The sequence below is a fragment of the Strix uralensis genome, chromosome 19 (genome assembly GCF_047716275.1).
Source record: "Strix uralensis isolate ZFMK-TIS-50842 chromosome 19, bStrUra1, whole genome shotgun sequence".
NCBI lineage: Eukaryota > Metazoa > Chordata > Aves > Strigiformes > Strigidae > Strix > Strix uralensis.
Window position 1 is genome coordinate 9,121,415 of NC_133990.1, and position 19,339 is coordinate 9,140,753.

At 41.6% G+C, this 19,339-nt stretch overlaps 1 protein-coding gene across 7 annotated transcripts in view; it reads right to left on the bottom strand.

Annotated features, from left to right (window-relative positions):
• Nucleotides 1-19,339, bottom strand: part of UNK (unk zinc finger) — a 45,979-nt gene that overhangs the window by 20,211 nt on the left and 6,429 nt on the right. For all 7 annotated transcript variants that reach the window (XM_074889463.1, XM_074889466.1, XM_074889465.1 and 4 more), the window contains exons 2-7: nucleotides 7,008-7,217; nucleotides 5,221-5,397; nucleotides 4,659-4,789; nucleotides 4,394-4,529; nucleotides 2,128-2,245; nucleotides 1,071-1,155 (exon numbers count right to left, since the gene is read on the bottom strand). In XM_074889463.1, the coding sequence (XP_074745564.1) occupies nucleotides 1,071-1,155; nucleotides 2,128-2,245; nucleotides 4,394-4,529; nucleotides 4,659-4,789; nucleotides 5,221-5,397; nucleotides 7,008-7,217 (857 nt within the window). The remainder of the gene's footprint in view (nucleotides 1-1,070; nucleotides 1,156-2,127; nucleotides 2,246-4,393; nucleotides 4,530-4,658; nucleotides 4,790-5,220; nucleotides 5,398-7,007; nucleotides 7,218-19,339) is intronic.

Consider the following 19,339-nt stretch of genomic DNA (forward strand, 5'->3'; position numbering starts at 1 on the left):
TCCTTAACAAAAATACTATGTTACACACAAGGGAGTTTGCTAAACACTGTTTCTTTATCAAGATTTCATTCTCTCTTAAGCTTGCTGGATCATACTGTGTAGTTGGACTACTGTGTTTTGGGCCATTATAGCCCACAGCTCTAGCTATAATTACTGGTTGTTGACGAGGCTTCCTATAAAAGGCACTGCATAGCCTGTAGGGAATTTATCCTCACCATTCCTTGACAAAGGCAGTAATTACTAATGCCATCATTTATAAAGGCTAATCAAATATCAAGAGATTTGCTCAAGGCCATGTAGTGAGTCAGTATCAGAGCCAATCTACTGAGTTCTGAGTAACCTGCTCTAATTGCTGCAAATTCAGCAGTGAGATTGGAGTGCAGAAACTGAGTAGGAGCCATAGGAGCAGGAGAGCTAACCGGTTATCTATGAGTGTTAGTATTCACCAGAACTCCCACAACCAAAACAGCATCACTAGTTTATAGATGATGAAAGGGAAGATTGAAATAATGCCCTATAAATCAGGGAGCTATCAAGAAAAGAGGATTTGAGGAAAGGCAGACAAAAAAGCTGCATATTTTTCTTCTCCAACCTGACTTAAAGATTTAAACTTTAAGCAAAACTTCATAAATAGTAAAATATTATTTAGTGTATAGAACAGATTAATACATTACCTATAATTATCAATTTTATTCTCAGTTTTTTAAAATACAATACTTTGCAACTTAGCTAGGTACAGTTCATCTACGTACAGAGGAGAAGCAGCTTTCTCTGTTTCTGTCCTCCTAAACCGACATACAGAGAACTGAGCAAGTGAGAGGGAACAGAGGAAAATACTTCAAGAGACAGAGCAGAGAGCTAAGGGCTGAGTCCCACAGACTACCTACTGCCTTCAGCTCTGCCAATGCCTCCCACACTACCACAGTTTCACAGGAATTGTCAGAGCTAATACTTTGTTTTTGAAAATCCTTCGTGGAAGCTCTAGTTCCTATGTTTTAAACTATCTATTTTGGCCAGAAGCTCTCCATAGCTCAAACATCCATGAAAGACAAGAGAAGCAGCCCACGTACGTTCTACATGTGCAAAGGCACAGAAGGGTCCTCGGGGACAGCTGCCAGACTGCTGCATATCATTGCATTTGGTGGATTTGTAGATCTAAGGATGGGAAAAAAAAAAAACAAAAAAACCAAGACATGAACAAGAAAAAAACAGTGACCAGCAGCCCAGGTACAAAAGTACTACGGAGAGACTCGACAGCAAGATAGGAACACAGATAAAAGGCACAAAGGCCAGCAGAGTTCAGGGTGACCATTTCAGTGCTTTGCTTCAAAGAAAGGAAAACCCACTATAGTTACAGAAACACCAAAATATGCCCATCACAGCTAGAGCTCACCCAAAGATCAACCCATCACACGTCAGCTCACCCAAAGGTCACCATTTGCCATAAAGTCCCTCAGTCTCACTGGAAGCTCCATGGATATTACAAATGGTAAAAGGTAGGAAACAGCTGACAGATGACAGCACAGAAAGTTACAGCCACATGTTTGCAAGGAAAATAACAAACCATTGACAATGATTGTAGGAAATGGATTATTCCCCTTCCCCCCAGTTTGACAGGCGGTGACAATGGTTACTTTGCCGATACAGGCCCAACAAAGCTTTTCAACACTGTAACATGAAGCAGACTAGGACAAGGTATTAATTACACTTTCTGTAAGGATATTGGAATGCTCTGGGCATGCTCACAACTAAGAGCTTGGTGGTTCATATCTATGGTTTAATGTGATCATCACCAACCAAGAATTTTTCCTCAAGGAAACAGATGCTGTATGCTCACCTGCAAACCCACATCATGCTTTCAAAAGGACCCCCATACATGAGACTGCTCTTACACTTGAGTTTTCCCCTACTTTTCTTACCTTCTCCCATATGATCTAGCTAAAGAAAAGGCATCCCCATCAAGCAGCTGAGTTTCAGCTTACTTCTAACATGCAGTTTCTCTGTATCCCAGGACCACCCTGCAAGCAGCCCACATACTCTCCCAGCTGGCACACTAATTTACTTCGTAAGACTGGAATGCTTTTGCTTTTCTAGCCAGCTACCAATGTAGCAAGCAGGTTACTGTACCTCTGGATGGAACTGCTGTTCTGTGCGAGTGTGGCAGTATTGGCATGAGTCTCCGTTTTCACACTTACTGGGATCTCCCCACTCGTCTCCATGTTTCACACTGGGACATGGTGAAGATCTGTGTAAATAAGGTCGCAGGAGAATGTATCGGACTCACAAATGTGCTTTGAGCTTTGCTTCCTTTGAGCAGGTTGAGGGGGGCAAGTCTCCTCCTCTACTCCACTCTCGTGAGACCCCCCTCTGCAGTGCTGTGTCCATCTCTGGGGCCCCCAACATAAGAAGGACATAGACCTGCTTGAGCGGGTCCAGAGGAGGCCACAAAGATCAGGGGGCTGGAGCACCTCCCCTGTGAGGACAGGCTGAGAGAGTTGGGGGTGTTCAGCCTGGAGAAGAGAAGGCTCCAGGGAGACCTTAGAGCAGCCTTTTAATACCTACTACAAGAAAGCTGGTGAGGAACTTTTTACAAGGGCATGTAGTGACAGAACAACGAGTAATGGCTTTAAACTGAAAGAGGATAGATTTGGATTAGATACAAGGATGAAATTCTTCACTATGAGGGTGGAGAGACACTGGCACAGGTTGCCCAGAGAAGCTGTGGCTGCCCCCTCCCTGGAAGGGTTCAAGGCCAGGTTGGACGGGGCTTTGGGCAACCTGGGCTAGTGGAAGGTGTCCCTGCCCATGGCAGGGGGGTTGGAACTAGATGATCTTTAAGGTCCCTTCCAACCCAAACCATTCTGTGATTCCTCAATCGGGAGGCAGGTTTGGCAGACCCATCCTCAGCTGTACAATCTGTTTGGCTGGCTGCTGCTTCCCCAGCCCCCACCCTTGCTGCTGTTGCATCTTCCCCTTCTTCCAGTTTTCCAATGAAAGAAACATGGCTTAACTCTCCATCTGAAACTGAATACAACCTGAACCAACATAACTTAACAATAGTAGCAGCTGATGTGATTAGTGTCAGAGATGCTGGGTCTGGTTTCTGTTTTGGAACTGTACACTCATAGAAAGCTCGTAAGTTAATTGGCTAATCCTAAAACACATAATACCCTTACAGTGGTATGTTTCCAGGGTTATAGTATGGCCATGTGGAAAACAGACTGAGTCAGGTCACTGGGGAAAAGGCAAGTCCATTTTCTTCCTCCCAGCCAGGAACAGTTCTTTTTCCCAGTTTTGAATTTTTGCCGTGACCTACTTCCCCTGCTCTTTATGCTCTTAACCATTCCCTCAGACAACAGCAGAGGGAAGCAGATAGCAGCAGCAGATGCCTGCATGAAAGGCAGCCACATCAGCTGGGGGTGGGGAAAGCAACACAGAAGTGAGTGGAGAAGCTTTCACCTCTTCCCTTCCCAAAGGGCCCAGTCAGGGGCAGAAAGCACATAGCCGCTGCCTGAAGACTGGCTTAGTGTTTCTCTTTCTCCTGAAAGCGTTGGGACTAATGTTCCTTTGATTTTTATTTGTTTTATTTTTTAAATATGGGATTTCAGTGCCAATTCAAAAATTTCTGTGAATGTTGGGGGTGGGGAAGGGAAGTGAGAACATCCATGGTATTTTCTCTCCTGGCTTTCTGGTCTGCTCTTATGTTTTTCAAAAAGGAACTAAGGAAAAGCCCCACTGAGACCACAACAAAAGCTCTGTTGTGTTGGAGGAAATGAGGGCCTATAACTTGGATGAAACGCGTTCAGGGAGACGCGGCATGCTGAAAAATCCAGTGACAGCTGAGTGACAAGAACACCCTGGTGCCTCAAAAGCAGTCTTTAGCAGTTGGTTAGGAATGCATGTCCAGCTACAGTACTGGTCACACCGTGCCTCACGATCCCCATCACCAGGCACACACAAGCAGCAGCTTGATGATTCCAAATCCTTTACCACAAAAACACTGTTGCATGAGTTTGTTTCTAGATGGGGATTAAAACTTTCTTGTGTTTTCTTTTTCCTGTACTGGTTTCTAAAGCAGAAGTTTATATGGTAAGGGGAAGCCAGACTCTTTTTTTTGCTTTGTTTGCTATAAAACCAGAGTTGTAACATGATTTAACAACAGTCTTTTATTAGAGATACTGGTTGCTATATATAGGAAAACTCCTTGTTTAGTTTGTTATCCTTCTCCTAGGCAGAAGTAACGGTCCATCACATCTGTCAGTACAGGCCTTAGAGACACACTAAAAAAAACCAAACCACAACCCTATCTAGTGGACAAAATCCTAGATGCTTCATTACAGATTTCTACACCTCACCACTCAGCTGGGAAATAGAATATCCAGGACCATGGTACCTGTATTTGTGTTTTCTTGGGCTTCTTCTTCTGTCTTTGCTATTGTGGTAGTAGGGACAGGCATAACCCTGCCGACAGAGACGGGGGGGTTTCTTACATTGCTCTGTCTTGTAATTTCCCAACACATATGTTGTATCTGCAAAAGAAGCAACTGGTTAGTGGGAGATGACCATGATTTATATTTACTATGCAAAAGTTTTGACAGGAGCAGGCACTCCACAAACACCAGACTTTCCCAGCCCCACAGCCCCTAAGTGACACTCACCTTGCCACCTTGGCTCCTCACTGAGTATTTTCTCTATCATAGCATGGCTAGCAGCAACTGCAGACTGACCCTCTATGCCACCTTCTGACGTAGTCTGACCATTCTGCAAAGCCTCCATCGCCTGAAGCTCCCTTTGTGGACAAAGTTAAATGAACATACAGACCGAGCAGATGAAGAGACAGATAAATGTGTATAAAACCTGACATACTGGAGTGCAGTAACAATTCCTAGGTGGGTGCATTTCATTCATGCATTTCTTGTCAGAACATCTTTAGTCAAGCAGCAACTGCAATACACGTTCTTCATTCCCTGGGAATTCTAGATGCATTATTTTGACACTCCCCGCATCAGACTCCAAACCACAGCACAAATAGTTTAAAATGTGGTCCCTTCTCCCATTTTGAGTATCCTCCCTGGAGATTTTGTAGATTTGCCTTATTAGGAAGGCATATATCATTATCACTCCAACGCACTGAAGTAGTACTGTCCTTCAATCATCTGACTTTTCATTCATTCATGACAGAAATTACATTTTTCATACAGAGCCCCGACCTCTACTAACCTGATGTCATACACTGGAGAGCGTAGGTCATGGGGCCCATGAGCAAACGCACAGTGGACTCCATTCTTCGTGCAGTTTCCCTTGGAGTCTGTCTCATGAATGCAGATTCCAGTTTTGTAGTAGCGCAAGTGATACCTCCTCTCTGTGTCTCCAGTAGTTCTATGCAAGAAAGGACACCTGAGGTACAGAAGGAGGGGAAGAACAGACAACGTTTAGTCACACAGGTGATGGACTCAACACTACCAGAAGGATGCTGCAGCTGACAACACCTTTGCTAACTCTGCCCCTTCTCTTATTCTGTGCCTTCCAATGCTACACAGAACCCCTAAACCTGTCACCACACAGCATAGTAGTTTCCCTCCCAAAAAGACAACTGGATTATTAAGCCAGCAGCAGCTTATTATTCTAGTCTAGTGACTGCCAGGGATCTGGAAAAGAGCAAGGACACTGTCAAAGTGTTCTGATATACTAGCCGTGATTGAAGGGACATCACATGGCACATACCATTTCCTCAGCAGCCCATCTAGACTTCATGCTGCTACTGTTTCCTGCTGATGTACTCCTACAGGGCTGCGACAGTCTATCTATAGCCAGATGCATCCTTCATGCAGAGCACGGGACAAGAAAGGAGAATTACAACACTACCATTTTGACTTATGTTTTGTTTCCCCTCTTAGGGAGAAAAAGAGCAATCTACACTGAGAAATAAAAAAAGTAACAAGACGGAATAGGTAAAGTTTAGATATTGCAGCATCAAGCTAAAAATACTAATCATCAAAGAGTTCTGAGATGGCAACAGTTTTCATTCACTGAGTTTGAGCCAGATATGAACCAGTGATCTAAAAGCCAAAGCGCCCAAATATCCTATTCCTAGTTCTCTTCTAACAAGGAAGAAAGTATTGAAACTGAAGCTTCAGGATGGGGGAGTATTCCATTCTGCTGTAGTCATAAGATCTTTACTTAGCTGGGTAAAAAAAAAAATATTGTTTTACCGATAAATGGCATTTTTCTGTGTGTTTATACTGGCACCATGAAAAGGAACTGAAATTCCATCTTTCTATAGCATCTCTATATAAAACAGTCCCTATATTTGACCACAGTTTGGCTACACTATTTATTCTTCCATATCTGTCACGTGACTAAAGTTATATTACTGGGTTAACCCTTTAATCGCTGGAGTCTGCCACATGCACAGCAGAAACACTTGCATCCCTGCTCCAGTTAAACTTACCACAAGAGAAGAGCCAATAAAACAAACTTCTCCTCATGTTGCCTTATTCTGGGTACCTGTCCATTTCCTTACTTGCTTCTTAAAAGTCCAGGAAGACAAAACAAACTGGCAAGTAACCACTATGATTAAAAAGATGGGGATAGATAATTCAGGGGGCAGACTAAAGGACAAAGCTCCTCCTCTTTCTTAAATCTGCTAAAAACTAAGCTACCCTGCTAGTGAGCAAGAGCCATTATTTGACAGTCAGGGACTTACAGGAACAGTCTTTCTGAGCCCATTTGTCAGCGAGCTGTTTTTCCCACCTCAACTCTGCTGAAGATGCCAAGGCTCATGAGGACAGTGAACTCCCACCTAAGTCACCCTTAGCATCATCTCTGCAGCAGGCCTGGAGCACATGGATTGCTATTACAGTTTTTACAGCTGTTCTCATGTCACGTATGTTACAAAGCTGCTTTACTGCTGCCTTGCCTCATCTCTACGAGAACTGGCTGGAATCATCACCTGGACTGATCCCAAAAGCCTAATGCCTGAAAAGCAGGGTGCAGTCTTTACTTACTCATCTCCTTCTGGGCAGATTCCTGTGGTCTCATCATACTTGGTACAGTAAATGTCAGGGCTGTAGTTAAATGTACCATCCCGGCGGCGGATAGATCTGCGACGACGCTGGTTGACAAAGTGCCAGTGGAAACAAGTGTAGGGCCGGTGCTGAGTGCACTTGTGCTGCACGAAAAGAGGGCACTGCTCTGTGCGGAACTCCTTCAGGTAACTGCAGGCAGAAATCCAACAGCAGGAGATTAGGACCAGGATGCTGGTTAGAGACAATATCCAATCACCCCGCAGAGTCCAGGCCAAACCAAGCTGCATCCATCACAGAGGTGCCTGCTGTCCTTCCCACACCCTCCCCTGCTTTCCCTCGCTGGTTGTCTGTAATGGGAATAGATCAGTTACCAGGTCAGTTAACACAAACATGAATGCTAAGGATAGCTGAAATCACTTTCTATTGTGCCTGTGGTATAATTTTGAAGAGGCTTTTTATGGGCTTAGAAAACAGTTTGTGAGAATATAGAACTCTTAAGTACCTTTAACCATTTCTATCTCTAAATCTGAGAACAATGTGGGCAAAAAGGGGTTTCCTTCCTATATGTTCAGTTTAAAAAAGAAAAGAAAACAAAACACTTCCTTGTAGCAATGTTTAAAGCTTCAAGTTTCTGACAGAGAAAGATTTTTAAAAGACTCTTTCATGCCTTGTCCTCCTGGTTTAACTCGGCTCCTTCAGTGCACGGTCAACTATGAAATTAAAATTAATCAATTTCTCTTGCAACCTTGTGAATTCAGGACTCAGTCTTGAAAAGTGGGATAATTATCCTCAAACTCCTGTATGTTTATGTTGCTTTAATTTTAATATATAATTCTCTGAAAGTACGTGTCTTCTTTTATCCTCAGAACTAAAGAAGTCACAAGCTTTTATTTGTGACACTAATAACAGTCTCTAAACCCAGATTGTAGAGGATTACAAAATGGTTTAGATCAACATAATGATCTGACTGTGATCTGTGTGTAGGTGCTTACAAAATCCATGCTGCCTGAAACCCACTAGCTGCCCTGTATTTATAGGCAACATATGAACAATCCAAGTAGCTCAAACACGAATCCCACCGGTTTCAGTCTCAGAGACACCTCCAAGAACACAGAAGGCCCAGAGCATTCTGGTCTCTTACGTTTAGAGGTCAGTTTAAACAGTGAGAAACAAAATTTGTCGGTCAAAATAAAAGCGCTAGTATTCTGCTGGAAGCAACAGGATGATATAACAGCAGATATGGACTCATTTTAAACTGCGTATGTACTCCGAGGAAACAAAACAGAGTATAGGAATTTGTCGAGTATTCTTTCCCATATCAGATGATGTCTCTATTATGTTTCTAAATAAATGGAAAGATGTCTGATGCCCAAAGATGTATTTGCAGATAATATCATCAAGCTAGATTCATTCTGAAAGCAACATCTGTAAAATAAAGCTTTCTTTACCCCGGCTGAAGAGAAAGCCTCAGGAAAACACACAAATTCAACCAAAGTGGTTTTATTTGTTTGCTATGAAGAGAGAATATCACTGGGAAGAGCTTTCCTACGCTGGATTTTGCAAGCATGAAAGGATAAAAGCCCTTCCTCCTCCTCTTCAACCTCCAAATACACAAGACTTGCAGGTTCCACTGCTTCCGATCTGCAGATGCTCGGGGCTGGAGAGCCCCCCAGGCAGCCGGCTGTAAGCCCTTTTCAACCCAAGCCCATCTGTCCCCTGCAAACCAGAGTGGCTGGAACAGTATCTGCATCGGGGCTCAAGGCTTAACATCAGAAAAACGCGAGCCAGTGTGCAAAAACAGGTCTGTTTGGAGTAGGTTAGGGCTAACAACATCACTTTGCTCCTCTTCACTTTTAAAAAGCCAGCTCCATTCAAATGGAGATCCCTACTCCAACCACAGCAGCAGTTCATCTGAAAACTGACTGCCGCAATAAAATGAATCCATTCTTGAAAAGTCTTGAAAAGCTTTCTAAGCTGTTGGACCAAGTACAGTTGTAAAAGGTGGAATATTATATTATTTTATCAGCACACTAATAAGACTGAGAACAAAAGTGACTAACCACGTTTAGGTTAGAAATTGAATTAAGTAAACTTAAGCAGCATGATACTTAAGACTGCCCATCCACAGATACTACACAGTCACCAACCAGTCCCTTCCACCCATATATCTCCACGTAAACCTTAGAGACATGAGATTTATGTTACTCCCATTTTACATATGGACAAACTGCAAAACAGCTGACGCTGTGCCCCAGCCAGCATCATACAGCAATCAGAGTCGGAAGAAACCAAGAGCATTTAAACTCCTCCACCGTCACTGAAATGAGTCCTGGGCTTAATTTGAAGAACAGCAGCTTGAACCTCTTCAATGCTCTGGAAACTAAGGGAGATGTATCAGGCCTACACAACCTGGGTATCAAGCCCAGCGCTCCAGAGCTGTAGTGATAGGCATGTATGAAACGCTGTTAAAACCCCTAGAATTTAACAACTGCGTGATCAACCAAGCTGAAACAGCTTCCCTTTAGCAGGAGAGTTAAAAAATGTACACACTGACTAGGGATTTCAGTCTCTGGAGTGTCAATTGTTGCTGAAGAGCATTTGAAAATTAATTGCATTTCATGATTGGCTAAACTCCCCGGAGAAACATTTATTATAATGTAAATGAGAGATAATTACATAAGTAAATGGTTCACCTGAAAAGTGTTTAACACCTAACTTGCTTCATCAGAAACGCATTCTTTAATGCTGTCTATTAAATAAATTATCTCTCTCTTAATTTCAAAGCAAGTCCTGCAAACAGGTACCATTGTGCTCTGCTTAACACATTAACTGTGCATGATCACCTCTGCAATAGACCCAACAGAGGAAAAGGAGAGTTGTCACATTAACTCAGTCATTTCAAGCCTTTCAATCACGGCTTTGTTTTTTTTTGTTTTTTTTTTTTCAAGCCACTACAACATTTTAAATCACCCTCCTCCACAATAGCCTGAATGGTAAACTGTCTTATAGCCCTGTATTTTCTTGATCCATGAAGCGAGTTTTGGCTCCTCTGGGAGAACATGGACCACTCAACCAGCCACTTTGTATTAAAATATATGAAAAGCATCTAAACCACATGTGTTTTGGGAACATAGAAAGGATACACAGACCGCACTACCGCAACGTGATGGCTCACAAAGCAGAAAGCTATTAATATTTCAGTAGCCTCTTTGCAAAGGCTCTAAACAAAAACACAGAAAACACTGCCATGACAGATCCTTCTGGTGTCAATGGTCTCTATAAATTTTTTTCCCAGAACAGCTGAGAAAAGGAATTTTTGAATGACCCTTGAAACTGAAAACATGTTGATAACTGGTCCACACATTTCATAGCGTGTCAGCCAAACGCTGCGTCTGTACAGGAAGAGGAAATCCAGCAATGATAACTTGTATTTCTCAACTCCTCTCTAAAGATCTCAGGAAACTCTACAACCCCCACATGAGGGGCAGAAAAATTATTACCCCCATTTTATATACGAGTTACTTCTATATTTGTTAAAAAAAAAAAAAGGTGAAACTAATCAGTTCTGTGTTGATCTACTTTACATGCACTTTCCTTTGTTTGTGTGTAGATACCATATTGTCAAACCCATATAATTTTTTTTAAAGTGGAAAGCACGTAGCATGGTCTTCTGATACTACATTAACATCAACAGCAACACCCGAATTCCTGCAGGAAATGTTATCATTTATAAGTCCTACTAAACAAAGGCAAATGTAATTCTAAACAAATAGGACAAGACTGCCCAGAACAATGCAGATCAAAGTCCCCAGGCTGAATTAAACTTGCTGCCGAACAGGATGGACACTACTGGAAATTAAAACTTCTTTCACTAGGAAGACAAGAGGAGAGGTTCTTAGACTAGCTTTCAGAACTCCCAGAAACCAACAGGAGCAGCAAAGTATTAGAAAAAAACCCAATGCTACTTTGCTGAAATTCCACTTCCTCTGGGGTGCGATGTGGGAAGAAGCAGTAATTACCCTCTGCAAGAATTTACACTAGCGGGGGCACTGTTAACTGTCTTTAATTGCCAGTAGCAGTTGACTCTCCAGGGCAGGGCAGCAAGGGTTTACATCTGCAGCTAGTAACTGCAGCTAGTTCCCCCTCTGCCCTGGAGGAATTGAGCGGCAACCTGCTCTGGGAGCTGCAGCAAAAAAGATGAGCGGGGTGGTGAAAAAGAAAAAAACCTGTACTTGCAAACACCACCACCAAAAAAAATCAAACCTAGAAAGAAAGAGGGAAAAAAAAAAAAATAAACCAAACCATAAACCAAGAAGAAACTAACCTAGAAGCTTTGTTTTTAAACTCAACAATTGCAGCCTTGTCCTGGTCGCATTCATTGCCTGCTGCAGCAGAGATTTCTTGCCTTGCTGCAGCTTTGCAGATCTGGTCTGTTCACACCCGGTGCGCTCAAGCAGCTCAGTACGGGAGGATACCTGCATCCGTACTGTGTTCCAGGGCTGCAAACTTCCTGCCAAACTTGACCTAAGTCACACATGCAGTGGCATGAGCTCAATTCGAAAATTTGCTGGTAATGCACGAAGACAGCTGAGCTCCAAATTCCTCATTAAAAGCCTTCCCCAAAGCTCCCTGAAATCACTGGAAGATGCACAGTGATGCCAAGAGAGAAGTCTCTGCTTTGTAACAGAAGAATCAGGAAGACTGGGGGGAGAGAAATAATACTGAGGAGCGTGGAAACAGAAGGATTAAAACCAACTCTTCCAAACTCTTGTTTCTCCATAACACAAAACCAGGCCCTCCTTTGCTTCCGACACCCCCTGCACTATTTGAAATCTTTACATAGGCCCCAAGATGAGCTCCTCTCCTTTGCAGCCCTCCTTGCTCCTCCCAGTCAATCCCCTTTCTGCCAAAATTCCTCTCGGGCCCAAAGAGAGTGCGGAAGCTCATAAACAGGATCTGAATCTTCTGCAGCAGTACAACACCAGAGAGAAAACCATTAGATAATTGTTTGGCTAATCCAGACTAGGACCCTGTCTGTAAATGTAGGACAATAGCGAGATCTAACACCGCTGTCATCTAGATGTCGCGTACAGTGGGTGTGTGTTTACACTCACAAAACTATGCTACAGCACCCTCAGTAAAGGCCCGCCTTAAGTCATTGGTACCAGTGCTGTTTATATAGTGTTAGACCAGTGTAAACTACTGACATCTTTTACACTAGCGACCAAGCTCACGCTCAAAGCTCTGGCTGCTGTCAGTGGGGCTCCATCCCTGCAGCTGCTCCTTGGCCACACAAAACTAACCCAGGCCACGTTCAGACAGCACAGGCTCCGGTCGTTTCTGTGAAGTCCAGCCTGACATGGACACTTCACTTTCTTATTAGCACTAATGTTAGAAATTACTAGTTCAGGGCTGTATAAAGACTCTTAGTACTAGCTACTGTCCAAAAGAGCCCACAGAGGCAAATCTAACCAGGAAATGTACAAATAAAGTCTTTGGTTGGGTGTTGTTTTTTTTTTTTTAAACCAAGGCTTAAGCTCCTGGTAAGATTTCAAATATCAGGAAGAAAATGCTCTTCTGCCATTACCATTTATTTCAGTCCTGTCTGCCTTCTCTCAGCAGAGGATCACACTGGCAAAGATACAATTTCATCGGCACAAAAGTACATGGGAATGCTGGGGACTTTTGCTGGCATTTTTGTATCAGTCACGTCCTGCTGTTTCAGACAGAACTGCATGAGGCTGTAGACCTCGTCATAAAGTTTCAGGTGGTCCCAGTTCACCTCACTTGTAGACAGACGTCTTTCCTGAAAAACGCAGTCTGCATGACAGAGGTCACTGCTCTCAGCTGCTCATCAGCTTTCCTTTGCTGTAAGCTCTTACTGGCACCGATGTGTCCAGACAGCAAGATGGGAAAAGTTTTCCTAATTCAGTTTAGGCAAAAAAGAAAAATAATAAAAAAATAAATTTAAATCACCAGCTTAGCTTTAAAGTTTAAATTAGGGGTTTGAGCCAACACAGATAAAATTATCTGAAGTAAACCAGGGTGTGCTAGCCCAAGAGACTGCCTGCAAAGTCGGCAGCATTGCAAAACCCAGGAGAAAGTATCTAACTGTAGACATAGATGTTTCTAATTCAATAATGCTCATCTATTGAAAGTATTTTCAAAACTGCTATCTTCTTCTTAAGCAAAAAGAGCCACCCCAGCACAAGAGGAAAAGAACTGTCCGTATTTAATCAACTCTCTAAATTCATTTCACCCTCATAAAATTTTATTGCAGAAGATGATATCAGACACACTTTAAGTAAGAAACCCATGACTCAATTATTTTCTTTTACTGAACTGTGGTATTCCAATTGAAATGAGTCAGTGGTGCATGACAGAATCTACTTATTCCAACAGGATACTCAATAAAAATCCTACTAATGCACCTTTCGTTTAACATATCATTATTGATAGAGAAAACCCATGATATGCAGCTTTGACATTGCTCATGAGTTTTTGCTCTTAGGGCAAAGAAGGTGTTCCAGAATAATTGGGGGGAAAAAAACTAGGAACTTAAAAGAATAGTGTCATTCCAAAATAATTCAGAGAAAGTGTTTGATACCAGCATTCCCACGACGTCTTATAAAATGCTGGTATTTCAATGCAAAGCAAGCTTCCCAGCAGGGAATATAGCCTTCGACTCTCAAGATTTCTTGGGATTTGGGAGAAAAAGGTGAAACAAACAATCCAACTTCATAGGAGTTGTAGTTCCTTGTTCCCAGGGGTGGGCACAAGGCAACCCCAAATCCCTCAACTGACAGCTGCAGACTACCAGCAGCCTGGTTTACAGCCTGCCCAAACCTCTGCAAGGAAATGTTTAGCATCCTTCTAATAAGAGCAGTAGTTAATACAAGTCTGTTTCAATAAACAGTATTTTTCACTTACTGGCACATGTAATCTAATAATGAAACAGAGCCTCAAAAGAATCACTGCTGAATAGCAAACAATAACAAACACTTTTAGCGGCAATCTTGAAGGTTTTCATCATGATTCTAGGAAAAGTTCTGACCAGGTTTTACCAGTAATCTTTATCAGTTACTGTGGCTCACCACTATTGGATATTTCTGCTTTTCCATATTTAATGGTATTTTTCTAAATAACCTCACAGACCTGACCAAATCCTCACACTTTAAGGCTATTGCATACGCTGTGCCTCACCTGACACAAAATGCAAACATCTCTCTTTGAGCACATCTCCACAACTATCAGTCTATCTGCCTTTCCATACCCTCAACAGCCAGGTGCAGTTTTGTAAACCTTGAAAAAATTAGAAAGCATTTAAATCCCAAAGAAAAATATATGGATCACTTTCTAAAAACAAAAGGCTGACTGTGAATGTGCGGAAGGAGAAAAGGATGAGGAAAAAGTTTCAGTGAGCTCACATCTGTCAAGAAGATAGACTTCACATGCCTCAGTGTTTTCTTTATCACCTAAATAAATTGAACCATCAACTGGAAAAAGGTCACACAGCAGACAGCACTGTGTGATTTTAAAGCTGTTAGATTTCCCTTTCTCCATTAGAGCTTGACAATAATGTCAGTCTAAGGTCAAATAAAGAAAGTGAGAGTTGGAGAGACTTATTACAGATGCATGGAGTTGGGCTTGTTTGGTTGTGGAGGTTTTTTTGTTTTAAGAGTTCATATAACTCATTGTGTACCTTAGTGATCAAAAAGACAACTGCTCACATCCAAAGCCCATGGCTCCCCCACTTTTCACTACAGAAATAGGTAGGCAGCACTCACCAGTTTTCCTTTTCCTAGACATCTGATCGATTTAGCAAGTAAAGTTGAGCTGGATGCTTTCAAGTAAGTGCTAAAGGATAGTGTTTACTGCAGAAGCTAAAATTCAAACTGCTAGATTACAGAGAAGTAAGGATAACACACCAGCAAGTACAATAGTCATATTCAACAGTAACCTGATCGCTACTGTAACTATTTCTGGATTTCAAAGGAGATCATGAGGTGGACAACAATGTAACTAATTCAATTCAGCTGCAAGAAAAGAACTACATACTAGCAATACTTTACAGATAATAACTTTAGCTGAGTGACTGCAAAAGTTCATGCTAAAAATAACGTGTTGGCAACTATCAGAAATGATCAGGCATTTTTCAATTAAAAGAAAAATGTCAGACACAAACAGTTGTGTCTTGTCTATGCTGAAAAAACTAAGGAAAAACAAAGAGAGACACTAACTACAGCATGGTGCCAGTCCACCACGGGAAGACAGCCTTGCACCAGCTTCAGGCAAAACGCTGTTTGGTGTTTCGAGAGAAATACCATGTTGTAGCTAAGTAGCTCACCAATGCTCTGTCTTGATGAGGAAGGAAAAATCAAGGCTTTCAACTCGGAGTTAACTCAATGAAATGAACATTTATTACATTTGTGAACAGCCAAGACACAAGCTCTGCTGAGTTACAATTGTGCTGCAGTCTGTGGGTGTCAGGGGAAAGAGGTGCGTGTTCAGACTTCCCTCGAGCTGTGCATCCCTTAGGCTTGGCATACATCGAGTTGTGTCATTCAAACCCGACGAATAAAACAATTTGAGTCATTTTTTTGGCAGTGCTCTCTTTGAAAAGCATAAACTTGTTGCATCAGTGGACCATGAAATGTGTATGACCAAGCCATACCAATAAAACCCATTTTAAACACAAGTGTTTGTTTACACAGAGCTTTCACCTTTTTTAATTAAAACAATCCAAGCACAGGCATATGCAAACATTTAACTGCATTACATTTCAGAGATGTTTCCTTAAAAGCCATTGAGCAAGATCCAGAACTCTGCAGAAAGTCTTGAGTTTACATTTACATTTCCTTGAGTTTTATGTTTTTCCCCAAATTAGTTGGCCATGAATATGTATTATTTGACATGACCTCAAAATTAACTAAGCATTTTGACAGTTCATGTGATGTTTTAAAAACACAGCCATTTTTTTCCAAGTTTAAATGACATATTTTCGATTTAACACCGCTAGTTTATGTAAACGACGCAGCTGTGCCTAAAGTACACCTCCCTGTTTTCAAACATGGATCGCCCCCAGGTGAGACAACCCTCATCACTCTGTGGGTTGGTTTCTGCTCTACAAACTATTTAGCTGCCATTAATCCTTCCCTACAGCACCTGTGTAAGTGCAGAGTCTATGAGAACAGGATCATATTGAAATAATTATTTTTCAATAACATGTGGGTTGAGCCTAACTGTTTCAGTGAAAATACTGGAGCTTACTGCATCCAGACAGCTGTACACTGCTGAAGGTTTATACCTGGTTTAATTGTCAGCACAATATATCAACATGTGCTTAAATATGAGCAGTTCAATATTTTACTACTAATTAGTTCGCAAAAACATCCATCCACAGACTTGTCTATTATGGTCATTTATTCACCTTATATCCAGATAAATTTTCTATCTTATATTAACTGGATTGGATAGATGATGCTTCTTTATCCTGGCGTTAGTGTTTGTAGCCTCAGACACATGGAGAACGTCTGCAGAAAGGCAGAGTTCAAATGGCGTTGACGTGCATCAGGTTTGCTGCACTAGACTACAGTGAATTAAGGTCTCAATAATACACTGATGTCCTGTACTGTAAAAATTAAAGTTTTTCCACACTGTACTTCTCCTGCCATCGATTCAACCACTAACAAAGCCTTACCCAGCGCTCGCAACTGTAGAAACACTAGCGAAGGCTGGGAACAGGGCTGGGCTGTTTTAAAAACTTGTGTTACTCACTCTGCTAGTTCCTAAAACAAAACATCCCACATGCAAGAATTCAAAAAGGCTAATTCAGAAAAATATTATTTCCATACAAGCCATTACACATAGCTCAGGGTTTCAGTTACAGATTTTTATGAGCATTTTTAGGCAGCTAACCCTCAACGTCTTGTCTCACAAGAGGTGCTTCAGAAATAGAGCACAGTAACCTTCCTTCTCCTGACCACACCAAAACCCCTCATGATTTAACAAACAGCCTGTAGATCAATTGCAGCCCCACACTCACAACAGACAGTACGTGAACTGTTTGAAGGTCTACACTTATGCTGGACCAAACCCAGAAAACCAAAACTCCACAAGAAATGACAGATCTATAGTGCTCTCATCCAGACCAATCTACATTTGAAAATGAAATGGCATCTGCTTCTTCTCAGGTTAAATGCCAACCAGATTTGCAGCAGCCTCTCTGGAAGGGCTTACATTTGTGAACAGACATTTTCTGTTCTGAGCCTGAAACAAAACACGGTGATTATCTAACAAGCATGAACCTGCATCCCATAACACATGTGCCAGCGCAAAGATAAGAGCCAACTCTTACTGGTTGATTTTTGAAGAATCAATGTTAGCTATTCAATCAATTTTCTCTTCTATTCAGCAGTCAAATGAGACTTCATTCATGTCTGCTACAGCCCAGGGGACTCTTTCAACACTCCATAAAAGTCCTACACGCACAGGAGGACTGGTCCAAAGAAGCACCATTATATGGCCCCATGTGAGACTGCGCTTCAAACAGGTAGGCTGACATCAAGAGGTATACCAGCTCTCCACCAAGGGGAAAGCAGTCAAATCCCAGGCTATACCACAACTTCTCATGTTCCATTTTGACTAATCAATACAGGAATAAATCTGGTGGCATTCTCAAGATATTTTAAATGTGCAAACGATTTTTTTTTTCTTGCTGTAAAGCTGCACAATTGCCCTGAGGCATCTGCTAGTTTTATTTCTGCTATGATGGTAATATTCAAGTGCTATTAATGAAAGCTCACAGTCTATTGAAAATTAGAGAAAAATCACCTCTGAGCATATTGGGTTGGGACTGACAGCTTCTTTTTGAACTGTGGTGACATGCTGAAGATGAAGGCTAACAAGTAAAACAATACTGACTTTAATTCAGATTTCTGCAGATATTCATCAGGTATAGTTTCAAGAAAATATTTCCCTTTCCATATGTGCATAACTGCTTATTAATCTAAAGAAATTCTAGGCATACGATCATAAAAAGCAATCCAACATTCATTTCTTAACTGTAATTAACAGTGACATCATTCTTAAGCCAGTATGCTCTACTAAAATACATTTGCAGTTTTTGACCAACAGATAGCTAGGGATGGCCTAAGATTTTTCTTGTCTAACCACAAACTCAGTATAAGTTCCTCTTTTGCCAATGTTCTGACAACTATATTCAATTAAACGTCTCTGACTTTTAATAAGAGATAAGAATCAGGCCAGTAACAAGCATCTCAGTGAGCTAGCACTTTTCTTGCCATCATTGCAATTTAGCACTTAAAATTGAAATATTTCTTTCAAAGAAAACCTAGAACTTTTCTTGTTGTAACAATAACCTTCTAAACCTGAATGAACACTACGGCGGGGTGAAGGTGTCTGAGTCAGAAGACAGCCTGCAACAAATGTAAGAAGAGAAGAAATCATTGGTATTCATTTTAAGGGAACATTCATTCCAACTGATATTTCAAATGTCAAACTGGTATTAACTGCATCAAGCACTGATCAAAATACACAAGACAGAGATTGCTGAGAAAATTATCACAAGCATCTAAATTGGCTGTCATCACTAGGCGGAGTTTGAAGAAGTACAAGCCTTCAGCATCTCCCTATGTACCCTTCTGGTGAGGCTTTTTTTTGATTGCCCTGATACTGAAGACAAACTATTTCTCAATGAAGTGGAGAAAAAAGGTAACTAAGAAATTGCACTTGCTCTACAGCCTGCTGGCACATTCATTCATTTAGGAGACCAGGGGATCTGCTGGCTGGCTCTGTGCACGCACAGGGCATAGCTTTCAGTACCAACTTTGTACCTGATTTGCAAGTGATGTGCTGAATGTTACAAAAAGCTTATAGAGTAGATAAAGGCCTTATAATGTAGAAACCTCTGTGATCGTCTCCCTCTTGTAGCCTAAGATTTCACCAAAATCTAGTTTAAGGAGTCTTTAAGGAGGAAACTGACACAATATTAAAAAAGTAATGACAATTAGACAAAAAATTCTTAGATACCGTTTAGGTGTAGGTGATCCTGTTGGGCAAAAGGATGGACCAGGTCACTTCTCACCATCTCTTTCAGCCCTGTTTCTTGTGCTTTCAAAAAGATTTATGAAGTTTTTGAAAAGCAAAAAGTTAACGGAAGGAACAAAACACCACCTTGGCATCCTCTGAAAATGAACGTAGCTCTTAGGGTCCAGACAAACAGGTTCTCGTGAGCCTCAACACAGCAATTCAAGACATTATTGCACCAGCTTTTTGTTTTGCTCCTCTCT